This window comes from Musca autumnalis, unplaced genomic scaffold, assembly GCF_047663935.1.
Source record: "Musca autumnalis isolate F117 unplaced genomic scaffold, ASM4766393v1 scaffold_4, whole genome shotgun sequence".
Taxonomy (NCBI): Eukaryota; Metazoa; Arthropoda; class Insecta; order Diptera; family Muscidae; genus Musca; species Musca autumnalis.
In genome coordinates, this window is record NW_027411977.1 from 119421334 (window position 1) to 119436241 (window position 14908).

At 34.9% G+C, this 14908-nt stretch overlaps 1 protein-coding gene across 1 annotated transcript in view; it reads right to left on the minus strand.

The window, feature by feature from the left end:
* The window catches only part of acs (arcus), a 53253-nt gene extending 39589 nt beyond the window's left edge, over nt 1–13664 (minus strand). The window contains exon 1 of the mRNA XM_073986906.1: nt 13278–13664. Within this exon, the coding sequence (XP_073843007.1) occupies nt 13278–13282 (5 nt within the window). The 5' untranslated portion in view covers nt 13283–13664. The remainder of the gene's footprint in view (nt 1–13277) is intronic.
* Nucleotides 13665–14908: the final 1244 nt, after the last annotated feature.

A 14908-nucleotide genomic window follows, 5' to 3' on the forward strand; every position in this document is an offset into this window, starting at 1 on the left:
ATAAAGCTAAAATAAGTGCTCTTGCGAAATTTCAAGTTTCTACTTTTAAAAATAATTAAAATATTCAAGAAATGGCATTTCGGGATATAGGAAAACATTGCAGATGTTGTTGTAATGACGGTTCCCAAAACCAATCTTTTTCGCGGTTTTAGTTTTATTACTTACTCCCATTTGTACATGATTGATAATACTCCGAATACTCGCCCTGATAAGATTGGTATTCGATAAAACAGCCCAGCAAAATGTTCGATGCCAAAGATGCCATTCAATCATGGGTGCAAGTGAGCTGGCATGTCATCTTTTTAGCATCTTCATCGATGAATTTTATATGAGCGTGGACCCCAAAAGATGCTATTCATTTCTGGATCCAAAGCATGTCATTTTCACTAATGCTTTGGCATGTCATTTCTACCAATGCTTTTGCATGCCATTTTCACCAACCCTTTGCAATGACATTATCATTACGACGAGAGTTTTAACAACGTCGATTGTGATTTCGATTCTCCGACAACATCAAACCTATTGTAAATAATTAATCTATATATATAAAAGAGTAGTGAGGTGAGTGACTGACTGACTGACTGATTCATCAACGCCCAGACGAAACGGCTGAAGCTAGAAACTTGAAATTTTTAGTGTGGGTTGCTGTTGGTGTATAGGGGTGAGATAAGGCTGGATTTTTCGAAATTCGAACTGGAAGGGTACGAAAAGTACCAAAAGGTACTAAATATGGTACCCTTTGTATTACGCGAACGCGTAGAGCTAGAATTCTGAAATTCGGAATGAGGGTAACTGATGGAGAGCTAGAAAGATGTACCAAAGGGTTTTTGGAAATTCGATCTATAAGTTTACGAAAAGTGCTAAATGGTACTAAATTTAGTACAATTTGGATTTGGGTGCACGGATTGAGCTGGAACCCTGTAATTTGCAATGAGGGTCACTGATGGAGAGTAACAAAGAATGGTTTTTGGAAATTCGAACTATAAGTGCACGAAAAGTGCTAAATGGTACTAAATTTAGTACTATTTGGATTTGGGTGAACGGATAGAGCTGGAATACAGGCATTTGGAATGAGGGTCACTGATGAAGAGTAATAATGAAAGGTTTTTGGAAATTCGAACTATAAAGGTACGAAAAGTACTAAATGGTACTAAATTTAGTACAATTTGGGTTTGGGTGAACGAAAAGAGCTGGAATCCTAAAATTTGGAATGAAGGTCACTGATGGAGAGTAAAAAAGAAAGGTTTTTGGAAATTCGAACCATAAGTGCACGCAAAGTATTAAATGGTACTAAATTTAGTACAATTCGGATTTGAGTGAACGGATAGAGCTGGAATCCTGAAATTTGGAATGAGGATCACTGATGAAGAGTAAAAATGAAAGGTTTTTGGAATTCGAACTATAAGTATACGAAAAGTAATAAATGGTACTAAATTTAGTACAATTTGGGTTTGGGTGAACGAATAGAGCTGGAATCCTGAAATTTGGAATGAAGGTCACTGATGAAGAGTAAAAAAGAAAGGTTTTTGGAAATTCGAATTACAAGGGTACGAAAAGTACTAAATGGTACTAAATTTAGTACAATTTAGATTTGGGTGAACGGATTGAGCTGGAATACAGACATTTGGAATGAGGGTCACTGATGAAGAGTAACAATGAAAGGTTTTTGGAAATTCGAACTATAAGGGTACGAAAAGTACTAAATGGTACTAAATTTAGTACAATTTGGATTTGGGTGAACGGATGGAGCTAGAGTCCTGAAATTTTAAATTAGGGTCACTGGTGGAGAGTAAGAAAGAAAGGTTTTTGGAAATTCGAATTATAAGTGCACGAAAAGTTCTAAATGGTACTAAATTTAGTAAAATTTGGATTTGGGTGAACGGATTGAGCTGGAATCCTGAAATTAGTAATGAGGGTCACTGATGGAGAGTAACAAAGAAAGGTTTTTAGAAATTAGAACTAAAAGTGCACGAAAAGTACTAAATGGTACTAAATTTAGTACAATTTGGATTTGGGTGAACGGATAGAGCTGGAATCCTGAAAATTGGAATGAGGATCACTGATGAAGAGTAAAAATGAAAGGTTTTTGGAATTCGAACTATAAGTGTACGAAAAGTAATAAATGGTAGTAAATTTTGTACAATTTGGGTTTGGGTGAACGGATAGAGCTGGAATCTTGAAATTTAGAATGAAGGTCACTTATGGAGATTAAAAAAGAAAGGTTTTTGGAAATTCGAATTAAAATTATACGAAAAATACTAAATGGTACTAAATATAGTACAATTTGGGTATGGGTTAACGAATAGGGCCGGAATCCTGAAGTTTGGAATGGGGGTCACTGATGAAGAGTAAGAAAGATGTACCAAAGGTCGAAAAGTCCTAAATGGTAGTGAGTTTAGTATGATTTGGATTTGAAGAGCTGGAATCCTGAAATTTGGAATTAAGATTACTGTTGGAATATAGAATTGAGATATGGAGGTAGCTTTTGAAAATCGTACTAATGTGCACGAAGTAGTACTAAATGGTACGAAATTCGCTATAATTTGTATTTGCGTGAACAGATTATTGTTGGAGTGTTGGAGGATTGAGGAATTTTTGGAAATTCGTACTTATGGAAAAGTGCTAAATGGAACTACATTGGCTATAATTTGGGTTTAGGTGAACGGATAGAGCTGAGATATGAAAGTACATTTTGGAAAATCGTGTACGAAAAGTGCTAAATGGTACAAAATTTGGTACCTTTTGATATTTGCTATATGGTATAGAATTTTGTACAATTTGTGATTTTGTAAAGGGTAGAACTGGAATTTTGAAATTCGGTATTAGATTAGCAATTGGTGTTTAGAGTGGAGGTCTCCTCCCTACCTCCACTCTAAACACCAATTGAAAATTCGTATTTATTTATACAAAAACTACTAAATAGTCCTCAAATGGGTTTCAGGGGAACTGGAAAACTATTAGGATATATGTTTAATATAAGGAAGCAATTTTTGAAACGTTTACCTACATATGTGTAGGAAAAGTTGGGTAACATGTTGATACCAAAACCATTTTAAATAGTTAAGGTACTAAATTTGGTGTTGGGTGTAGGAACAAAGCTGGGATTATATAATTTAAAAATACGCTATTTGTACAAAAAATATGAAATTGAAAAGTATTTGTTATGAAGATCGCTCTAAAGTTTGAGACAAAGTTCTGAGTTTGAAAAATTGTACTGAATATTGCCCCATTGATTTGATGTTAACGCCAAGGAGTTTCTAAATAATGTACTGAAATTAAGTAGCCAAACGTGAAGTATCTTTTCAAAAAATGTTTTTTGTTCTGACAGCTTTGGTATGTAAATTTTAAAAACGTGGTCCAATGCGACAATTTTTTTAACTAGAAGGTATTTACCCCTGATATTAAAAAATCCTAAATTGAAATGCCTTCAAAAAAATTTCCGTTATATACTCTTGACATACCGGTGCACATTAAGTACAATTTTTTGTAAAGAAGTTTTCTAACCTTTCATGCCACAAATTCCTAATTTCGGTTGGAAAATGTGCAGAAGATCTTCAAAATACTCTAAATCCTCAAAATATCTCTTCTTATAAACGTGGATTGAAGTGGAGATTTTTTAAATTAAACTTCTATATCCTCTGAGTATTCAAGGTCCAAATTTAAAGAAAATTGGACAATATACACTTGTTCTTCTTTAAAAATACACTAAGTCGAGAGGTACCGTTATATGGGGATATACGAAAACGTGGCCGAAAATTTAACGGACCTATTCGGATTCTGGGCGAAACCGCTAAAGCTAGAACCTTGAATTGTGAATGTGCGTGATTTTTGTTGTGAAGGGGTGAGATAAAGTTTAGTGTTTGGAAATTCGTACTGGAAGAGAATGCTGTGTTAGTGAAGGGGTAAAACCAGGAGTCAAATCTGAAATTTGCAATATGATACGTAGTTTTGGAAATTCGAAATAAAAAATATGGTAGTTGTGTAGGGATGCGATACGGCAGATTTTTTTTTTTAAATTCTGACTACAATCGAAAAAATATTGGTAATCAAAATAGGTCTTAGTACAACAGAATCTCCAGTATTCACCATTCCCGTATTAAATATTGTTTATATATATTTCGTTTCCTTTCCGCATACGAAGTAGCGGGCATTTACTATTCTTATATATTTAGAAAAAATTGTATAAATAAAAACACAAAATTCATCTCTATTGGATCGATGGAATGGGTACAAATGCTGATGAAAAGATCGGATCTTTTACGACTTCCTTTGCATGGGTTCAAATGCTGATGAAGAGATCGGATTTTTCACGACTTCCTTTGCATTGGTTCAAATGCTAATGAAAAGATCGGATCTTTCACGACTTCGTTTGAACCAATGCAAAAGATGCCATTAAATCACATCATCGCATGGAACCCCTTCCTTCAAATTTTGCTGGGAGTTTTTCACTTTGTAACTTTTTTGCTTCTCCTGTAAAGTTTTGGTTTTGTGGGTTACGTCTTCGGGTATTTATGGTGACGAAATGTAAACATGTATGACGATAGATGTTCAGCAGTATAATTTCACCAAAAATAACCAGATTTTGTTTTTTGCAAAATGTTTTGTGTATGTTTTTTGCTTGTGTCAGGTTTATTCACTTCTGGAAAGTTCATTAACCACTTTACACGAGCATCTCAAATATTCATTTGTATGTATGTAACAATATTTCCACACAAAAATTGCCTTCGCGTCAACAACAACCAGTTGTAATGATTTTTGGACAAGGGTGTCCTTAATTTGTCATATAAAGCTTCGAAATAATCTTCTTTAAAAAATGCATACGTTATTGAATGCATGGATGTATTTGGTGCTGAAGATACCAAGAAATGCTGCTGATAAAATTTACCATGGAGCCATACCTATCTTGAACATCACTGTCAATTTTGCCGCGTTCACCCATAAACAGGATAAGAAGTAAACAAGTTATCAAAGGCTGTAGTCGGGACGTGTCGACTATGTCATACCCGACACCATTACCCAATGTGTATAAGGTTTTCACCGATAAACAGTGAAAGTCAAAAAATTAAAGTATAAAATTGCGAAATCTGTTCCATTGTATCGTTGGTTAAGATTTTGTTTTTACTTTATTGTTGTTGTAAATATTCTCTCAGCAATTCACTATCCAATGCAAGAAATTTTGCTGCATCTAAAAACATATTTGTTTAATTGTTAAAAAAAAAATCGTAATAGAACTAAAAAAAAGTTTATTTTTAATGAAGAGGGGAAGATGTAAATTAAATTTAAAACAAGTAAGCCAAGGGTATAGTCGGACGGGCCGAAATCAAAAAATCACAATTTCTTTATGGAACAAATAATCTTATTGTAATTGTAAGAAATAACTTTGTGGATTCTGGCACCGTATCACAACAAGCTTAAATAATAATATAATAATTGGTTCACAAACATCCCAGAAGGGACAAGGGAGACTTCTCTCATATCAATAAGTGAGGGTACCCCGATTCATATTCGCTCAATGATATGGGACCCACAGCTTATCTCCGAGTCCGAACGGCGTGCCCTAAGACACCACTTGTAGAGAAGTTTTATATGGCTGAAATATTCAGAAAATGTCGCAATACTTACTGAAGGATATTATTTGAAAATAAAATTTTGTCTGGCAGGGAATCGTTTTGCAAAAAGGTGGCAAAGCGACCCATACTGCAATGTATCCAATTGGACAATTAAAACATTAGGCCACCATGAAATTTGCAATAATGCAAAAACTGGGAATAGGAAAATGTGGTTCTCTACACAAAACACATTATATATTAAGCAATAGGCCCGTTATCTAGCAGACACGTGATTGCAATTTGCATCAGGGGGGAGATCAGTAGTTTTATTTCCATATGTAGTCTACATTACCGGCATATGCCCTCCAGGAAATAAAATATAGACCAAAAATATTTTTTTTATATTTTTCATACAAAAGTAATGGTCCATTTCACCCGCTTAATAATATCAGATCATCATCCAAAATTGTAAGCATCTTCTTCTACCTAAACTTTTACCTCGTGCAAAATTTCGTGATTATTGAGCTATAATTGCGAACTCTAGCGTGTTTATGATAACACTACAAACAAATAACTGGGTATATTAGTCTGTAACTCTGTTATCTTAGCATGTACACCAACACAATTGAAATCAATAGAAAGGCCAAGCGTTCTTCTTCCAAGTATAGCTTACTTGCCCGGAATGTCTCTTACAGGAAAAAAGATATAAGCTGTATATTAAAAATTTTCACAATTTTCACACAAAAGTTGTGGTCCATTTAACCATCTAAATATTATCTGATCGCTATCTCAAATTGCAAGCTTCTTTTTTGTCATATACTCTTACCTTATTTAAAATTTCGAGGCGATCGTACTATTATTGCGACCTACAGAGCAGCTACAAAATCGGATACAAATTATGTTTTTGGTCCATTTCACCCGCTAAATATTTCGCGATCATCACCAATTAAAATAGCGATCTATTCTGATGTGAAACCGACCTCCATACCAAATTTCGTGACGACCGATCCATAATTGCGGCCTGGAGTTTGATTACAATTTATAATGGACAGACGGACACACGGACGGACGGACACACATCTCAAAATCGCTTTATCTCGCCGAGATATGAAGATTGGTATACCACATTGGGGATCTCCGACGAATATTTCGCGGTGTTACATGAATTTTTACTAAAACAAACTTATAATACCCTTTCCACATAGTGGTGTAGGGTATAAAAAAATGTTTGGAGCCTGGAGTTACATAGTTATATAGCAATAAAATTTCAAAAGTTATTATTTTTCTTGTGTTTTTTAGTGTAATATACTTTTGTTGAATGGAGCGTAACTACAAAAGTTCTGTAATGTCCAGTTAAATTTTTTTACAAATTAAATTGGACATTCCTAGATTCCGAATAACCAAAATTTGGATGCAACTAGACGCAACTCTTGCTGATAAATTCATGGAAAATGTAACTTAAATCATCAAAATACCAAAAATCAGGCGGTACAGTTAAAACGTATCGAAACGTAGACCTATGCTCACAATTTTTGGTGGAGTAGATGTGTAACCAACGGGAATCTCCAATGTCAAAATTCAGCTTATTTGGTCTGAAAATGTGGACAAAATCCTTAAAATACCGAATATTGGGAGGTACCGTTATATGAGAGTAAGAATCTTTGTGAGTATTGGAAATCCCAAATACCAAATTATACCTAATTTGGTCGGAAAATGTAGCTTAAATACCCCAAAATACTGAACATCAGGAGGTACATAAAAACGGGCCTTGACCCAAATGTAGACCTATGTCCATAATTTTTGGTGGAAAAGTTTAGTTTCCACTAGGAACCCTAAGTACCAAATTGCAACTAATTTTGAAGAAAACGTGGCTTACGATGAAGGAGTGGACCGATATAGCTTATCCTCGAACTTAAATTAAGTTTGGACAAGATATTACGAAGGCGAAATTTTGGACCGAATCGACAGATCCGTTCAAGATTTATCTTGCGCTCCAACCACTACACACTGTATCATAGGGTTTTTTTTTTTTGCACCTTTCAGGCTATTTTATCAAGGAGTATGGACTTGCTCCTGATGAAACATGTACCATCGTATGGGGGCAGTGAATACAAGTTGCTGCAACAAAAATCAAAGCGATTCGAGAGCAGCTCCTAATCTGAACTTACCCGAGTCCATATTGGAACCTTAATTAAGTCTGGTAAAAGTTTCATGATGTGCAACGTTTGGATCAAATCGGTTCCTCCCTTCAGTAGTTATAGTGCGCACAAATGTTCCGAACATTTTCGAACTTTTGTGTGGGAGGTACCGGAAGGAGTTGACCAATATAGCCCATCTTCGAACTTAAACCAAGTTTGGACAAAATATTACGAAAGCCAAACTTTGGATCGAATCGGTTGATCCATTCGAGAGTCATCGTGCGCTCCAGCCAGACAGACAGACGGACATGGCAAAATCAACTCCAAATTGACTGAAACGGATTACGTCCAAGCATACTTGGGGTGTAAAACCATTATTTCGATGAGGCACATTTTGCCCGTATGAAAGTGTATATACCCTCCCTCGTTAGCATAAATGCCGAGGGTATAAAGAGAATATACTTCTTAATCAGCGAGGAGAACCCGTTTTAATAACATTGGGAACCTCAAATGTCCAATTACAGATAGTTCGGTCAACAAATGTGCTAAATTCTTCAAAACACTAAAAATCCGATGATATCGTTACATACGGGCTATACCAAACCATGGACCTATGCTGACAATTTATTGTAGAGATGTCTTGATGCAGAAGTTTTGCGAACCCTGGGAACAACTTACAGGTAGATCGGTCAAAAATGTAGTTAAAATTTTTAAAATGCCGAAAAATGGAAGTTGCGCCAATGCACAGTGGTGGCACTTAGATGGGGAGGTGTGACAAAAATACTTCTAGATAATATATCGAACAGAAATTTTTATCAATGTGTCCTCTTGGCCTAAAAACACTGTAACAAAAATATTCGAGTCCTAGGTCCACGTTTTCGCGTTGTTCCCATATAACGAATCGTCTTGAATTGTGGTATTTTGCTGTTACGGACACATTGTTCAACCGAATTCGCTGCAATACAGTACTAGGTGTTCTTATAGCATAGTACAACACCCCGAGAAAAATTGTTACTATTGGTCCATGATTTACTGTACTCCTCACATGATTTCTCCATTAAATGTATATTATATGTGTATATTAACTAAATTTTCAAACGGAATAGGCTTTAATAGTGAACTCAGAGTTTAGAACATCACCTTATAAAGAAATGTGATATCGGTCCACTTTTGGCCACAGCCTCCATATAGGGTTGCCATCCACTTTCTTTACTTTATAGGATTAGGGTGTCCCAAACAAGAAAAAATATTTATTAAAGTGTATACCTCCAAATGCTTTATTTTTCTTTCACGAGTTTTCAGTGCGGCTCCAAATTAACACGATAAAATAGATCACTATTAGCACAAAAAACATTTTATTGAACATTCACATAAGAAAAGGATATAAAATTACTTAAAAATATTCCAAAAAGTATAAATTCAGCACCTAAAAACCGAGCTAAACTTTTGGTCGTAAACCGCAAATTTCCGCAAAAATTCTAAACAGTTTCAATTGGTACTAGTGCCGATTCTTGCATATGCTTGGAAAGTAACTAAACCTTTAAGGAAATCCATACAGGTAGTTTGGTTATAATTTGTAACTAAAATATAGGGGCTATACCAAAACATGTATGTACCTGTGTTGGCAATTTTTGTTGTAGAAGTTTTGTGACCACTGTTAACCTCAAATGTCAAATAACATGTAGTTCAAAATGTAGCTAAAATCCTCCCCCATATAACGAGATACCCCCGCAGTTTTCCAACAAGCGCAGCATCTTATAGCACACGGTATTCCTGAGCGCTCCGGGATGCATGGATTTTATGAGTCTGAGAAGCATCATGAACGCCGCCATATAGGAAACAATGCTCACATGTAGCATGCAACGTTGCGAGGATTACAACGTTTTTGCAAGTCTGTCCAGTACAGACCTATCTCGCTTGAGCTTGACTCTAGTGACCCATACATTACATGTATAGATGCAGCAGTAAAGTGTGGGACTGCCGAGGTAGATTTGCTAAATGTGTACATATTATGTATCACCGATGAATAGTTCTTTCCATCGTTTTATGTCTGATATTAGTACGCCAAGGCTATGACCAGAGGCATACAGCGCTGGCCGAGCAAATGGTTAGCTCCAGAATTTACACGGTGAACAAAAACGCTCCTTCGAGAATAAGAGGAGATTGTGGCGCCGTGTCCTGGTGCCATTTCATTCCGCTTGAACCGGAAGTCCTGATTATCATCCTTTATCGTCCTTTAATATACCATTCGAATTAATAACCGCTGACTTTGGTGAACCAAGGAAAAAATTATTGGAAAGGGTTCGGAGAATTTACCAATCACCGCTACCTACTCCCTCTGATGTTCTGTTAGAGGTAGTTTACACTATCTATCAATGTCATATGACACGAAACATTCTACCACGCAGGCAATGTGGAGACGTACTTTTATTAGATTTTTGCTGGTGTGGACGCACAAAGTAAATGGCGTAAGGAAAATCTCCAATATTCCACATATTAGTGAATATTTAACGATGGAAAATTTCATGTCATATGACATTTACATATAGTGTAAACTACCCCTTAACTGATAAATCACTACCTACCTTTGTTCACTGGGAACCCTAATTCTAGCTAATTGGGTCAGCTAAACGCTTAAAAATAGCTGAAATCTGACCTATGACAAAAATTGTTAATGGAGAACCCTAAGTGTCTAATTACAGCAAATTAAGGCCGATTTCGACAGAAAGTGTTGTTAATAACCACCGGAACTGATATATGAAACAGTTTCCTGTTTTATGCGTTTTTTACACTCCTATAACTTAGTAATCTGAAAAAGGTATTTTCGTCTTCCATGGACTCCAACAAATCCGACTTGGTGCATCAGACCCTTTTTATACCCTACACAACACTGTGGTAAGCAGTATTATGTCTTTGTGCATTTGTATGTAACATGCACAAGGAAACGAGATAGACCAATAGTTCCTTTTGGGGATATCTATAGAATGACTTTCTGAGTCAATTTATGCACGTCCGTCCGTTCACAACCTACAGGTTGCATTTATTGTCCAATTAGCTGAATTTTCGCTTGATTTTAGGTATTTGCTGCACCAAAGAGGCTGTATATGTCCGATTTTGATTAAATTTGGAATTTGTGACTGAATTCGCTCTAGAAATAAATTAGCCAAATTATATCGAAATAGTTCCAGATTTAGATGTAGCTGAAGTATTTACTGCACCAAACACGCTATATACATTTGAGTTCAAAATAATAGGAGTGACCATACACAAAAGATATTGGTACAAAACTTCTCCATTTTGGTCTATTTTGTATGTGCTTAACATTAATGACATACTAACTGTTAATTCATTAACATAAATGTGGAAATTTTGTTAACTTATTTACTGTTTACAAAAAATACCCCTCAGTAATGTTGGCGACAATTTCTGAGTATTTCAGCCACGTAAAACTTATCTACAAGTGGTGTCTTAAGACATGCCGTTCGGACTCGGCGATCAACTGTAGGTCCCACATCATTGAGATAATATGAATCGGGGTGCACTCATTGATATGAGAGACAAAAAAACAAAAAACTTATTTGGATAAAAAACAACGTTTTTTTTCCAAAGCGAATATCTCAGCATCTATATGGGGTATACCAAAAGCAAACCCTGACAATGAAAGTAGAAAATATCACCTTTCTAACGATGTTAAGTGGGTTCTCGTAGGTGATCAAACAACGAAGATATCACAATAGTCGCAAATAAAACCCAACTTTTCATTTTTGCGATTTTAAATATAATGACGAATATCGCAGCTTTAGTTGGGGACTTTCCAAAAGCAAAGCCTGACTATGAAAGTTGAAGATCCCATCTTTACAATGTTGCAAACAAGGTCAGCGTAGGTAGTCAAAATAATAGAGATATCGCAATAGTCGGTACTACATCCCTTTTTTCACTTTTTCTGCAATCACACTACAGGTCGGAATTTTAATCGGATCATCGCGAAATTTTCTCACAGAGATAGAAGAATATTGATGTTGGTGATGTTGATAGTACACGGTGTGCCTTAACAAATTTAAATGGAAGGTGCTTACACCTCGGAAGTTTTTGCTGATTCTGAAACTACAATGCTCATAGATGAGAAATATCAAGAAACAAAAAAATCGCCGGAGGGATTTTCAAATAAATCGCGATTTAAGTTCACATTTTTAGGGGTTCTTTAGGTTTTCGCGATTTAGCTTGGAAACCGCGAGTTCTATGTAAATGGGTCTAAAGAAAATGTTGTAGCAGAAAAAAATCTCCACAAGATTGGCCTTTATGATATTTTCGTAGGTTTTACAGTTTTTGAGATATGGAAGTTCAAATTGGGACAATGCACTGACTGTATCGTCCCCGGGATAATTGCCTAATGTAAATAGCAACTTATGCACAACTTTTTCGGCTTTTAAGCACTTTTTCAAAAATTAGTTTATTGACTTTTTTATTTACTTTTAATTTTGATTTATTAAAAATAATATAGTTTTTTTCAAAATAGTCTGGCTTAAACCCATTTTTGTTGTTTTAATATTTTTAAACAACTTATTTATTAGGTTTGACATTGTTCGCCAAGAGGTAAGCGAGGGAAGACTAGTTTCGATCCTTGCCACAGGATCTCATCAGTTCCCTTGTTTCATGTTTGTGGATATTCTCCACCAAAGTAATTTTTCAATAACTTCTTCAACAAACAACTTTTTTGGCACGGTTTGTACGGTTGGTTATGGCTGTAATAAGCTACCAACAACATTTTGTTATGTTGCCTTCGTTGTAATTCAACGACTCATAAGAGTGGAGAAGGTTTGCTTGTTTTTGCAAACACTTACGTCGGGGTTGTGTGAAGTTTTTTCTTTGTTCACCTTTATACTGCGGGCTGACGATTGATGTTTGGGTATAAACAAATTTTGTTGAAGAACTTATTGAAAAATAATTTCGGTGGAGAATATCCACAAACAAGAGAACTGCACAGAGCACGCTCATGAGATATACATCAAACGACGTGGAATCACTACTTCTAATTATAATAAAAATTCAAAAATCGCCGAAATCAAAACTTCAAAATGTCAGCATCGATTTTAGGGTGATGCAGGTTTATATCGAAAAATCATACATTGGAACCATGTTGCGCAGGGGGAATTCTTTGATTCTTTCTTTGAGCAAAGGTCTGAATGTGGCGTGGTTTGGCCAGAAATCAAGAAAGAACACAAAAAACTTGTTTACTTCAAAACATTTTTACCCATTTTTGTGTATTACCACAAAGCATCCACGAAAATTATTTTGATGGTCCATGTTATGAGACCGTTGCTAAAACACTTCAATCAACAGAAATATATGTATGCATATTGCTTAAAATATATTTACAATTCGCGATTTATTAAATGGTAGACCACAACTTCAACGATTGTAAAACTTTTTTTGTATATTACCATATATCGATATTTCAGAATTTGGTGTTTCTAAAGTTATTTCTTTGTTTGGTTGTTGTATTCAGAGTATTGATTCAAACACAAAGTAACATCCGTTATAGGCTCATATTAGACTAGTTTTTTTGCTATATGATCACTGCAACACTTACTTCATATTGTTGAACAATTTTCTTTAAACTAAATGCAACTAAACAAAACACTTAAATTTGTAACAATCACAATTTTCTATTTAAAATTTATTATTATCAGTCCATTTATTAATATCAGTCCATTTTAAGTGATGATATATACATATGCGATATCATTTGTACGTTTCGCAACTGTTCGAAGTCAATTACCGATCGTTCCGTTACGTTTCACTTTAAACTAAATACTGAATCCCTTCATATGATGCTTCATATTTCCAACCTGTCGATGGTTGAGCGACTAACTCTAATCGTTTTTGTTTTTTTATGGCAGCACTTCAAGCGGACACATGGATCCGGCGACACACCAACCGATGTCAACTCATACACACGTTAATAAAATTTAACTGCAATAAAACAGTTTATTTGCTCTGCTCTTATTAAAAGAAATGTATTTTTTATTCTTTTGTATATATGTGCACTAGCTGAACCCGGTGCGCTTCGCTACCCCGACCAAGATAAAATATAGTGGAATGCTATACTTATATTGAAATTATTCTTTAAAATACTTTAATGCATAAATATAGCAGATATGAAGGCTTTCTCTACACATTCAGTGCCGTGTATGGAGCTTATGTTATGGTATTATTGTATGGTCCAGGTAGTAAGACTCCTGCTAAATCCTTTCCTACTATAAGTACACCTAAGTGGGTGACATTTGCAAATGTCATATCGTCACCATAAATGTCCCCTCTAAAGAAGAGAATTAAATTAGGAATAACGTTAACACTTTATTGCATGATTTTCTCTTTCTTGGCGAAATTAATGAATGTGATAGATTTCGAGCTCCTTATTACGGAAAAATAGTTAAAAAATTTTAGCATGTATTTTTAGTATAATCTGAGAAGAATACGAAATTTTTTAAAATATTTGGTCAAGAAATATTTTCTATACTTTACTAATTTTTCTTCAAGTATTATTTAAAAAAAATCACAAACCCTCTTTACTAACGATATTTCAACTCATTATCACTTTTTAATCTCCAGAATCTTTAATATAAAAAAAAATAAAATAAATATAAAATAATATTTTTTAACGTTTTATTTTCAAACGGCAGATTTTTATTTTCTGGCTCGTTTTACTGTTAGTTACAGTTGCTTTTTTTTGACAGTTATATATTTTTTCTATTAAGTGGATTTTAAAAAGATATCTTGACACGATAAACATAGAGTAAACTTGACCATTTATATATTTATTGGGATTTAATGAAACGATGGAAATTTCCATCTATATGCAACGAGGGGTTAAGATTGAGAACGTTTTTCCTAGGGCATATATCAAGCTGTTGTGACACCTTAAATTACTATTAGGGTAACTCCCACTTGCATTGACAATTTTTAATGCAATAATATAAATGAGGATAAGGACATGTCTTAAGTAGCTTGATGCGCATGTGGTTTACCAATACACCGAATTCTTCTCTTTTAATTTGTACACATTTGCCAGGATTTACTTTGGCCGCTAAGATGTAGCATCGCCTGCAGCGTAGTGTGCAAAAAACGGTATAATGCTTATAATTTGCACAAAGTGCATACACTTTTTATGCGCATCCGATGTCACTATCATCCAAGAAAAAATACATCGATCTAAACTTA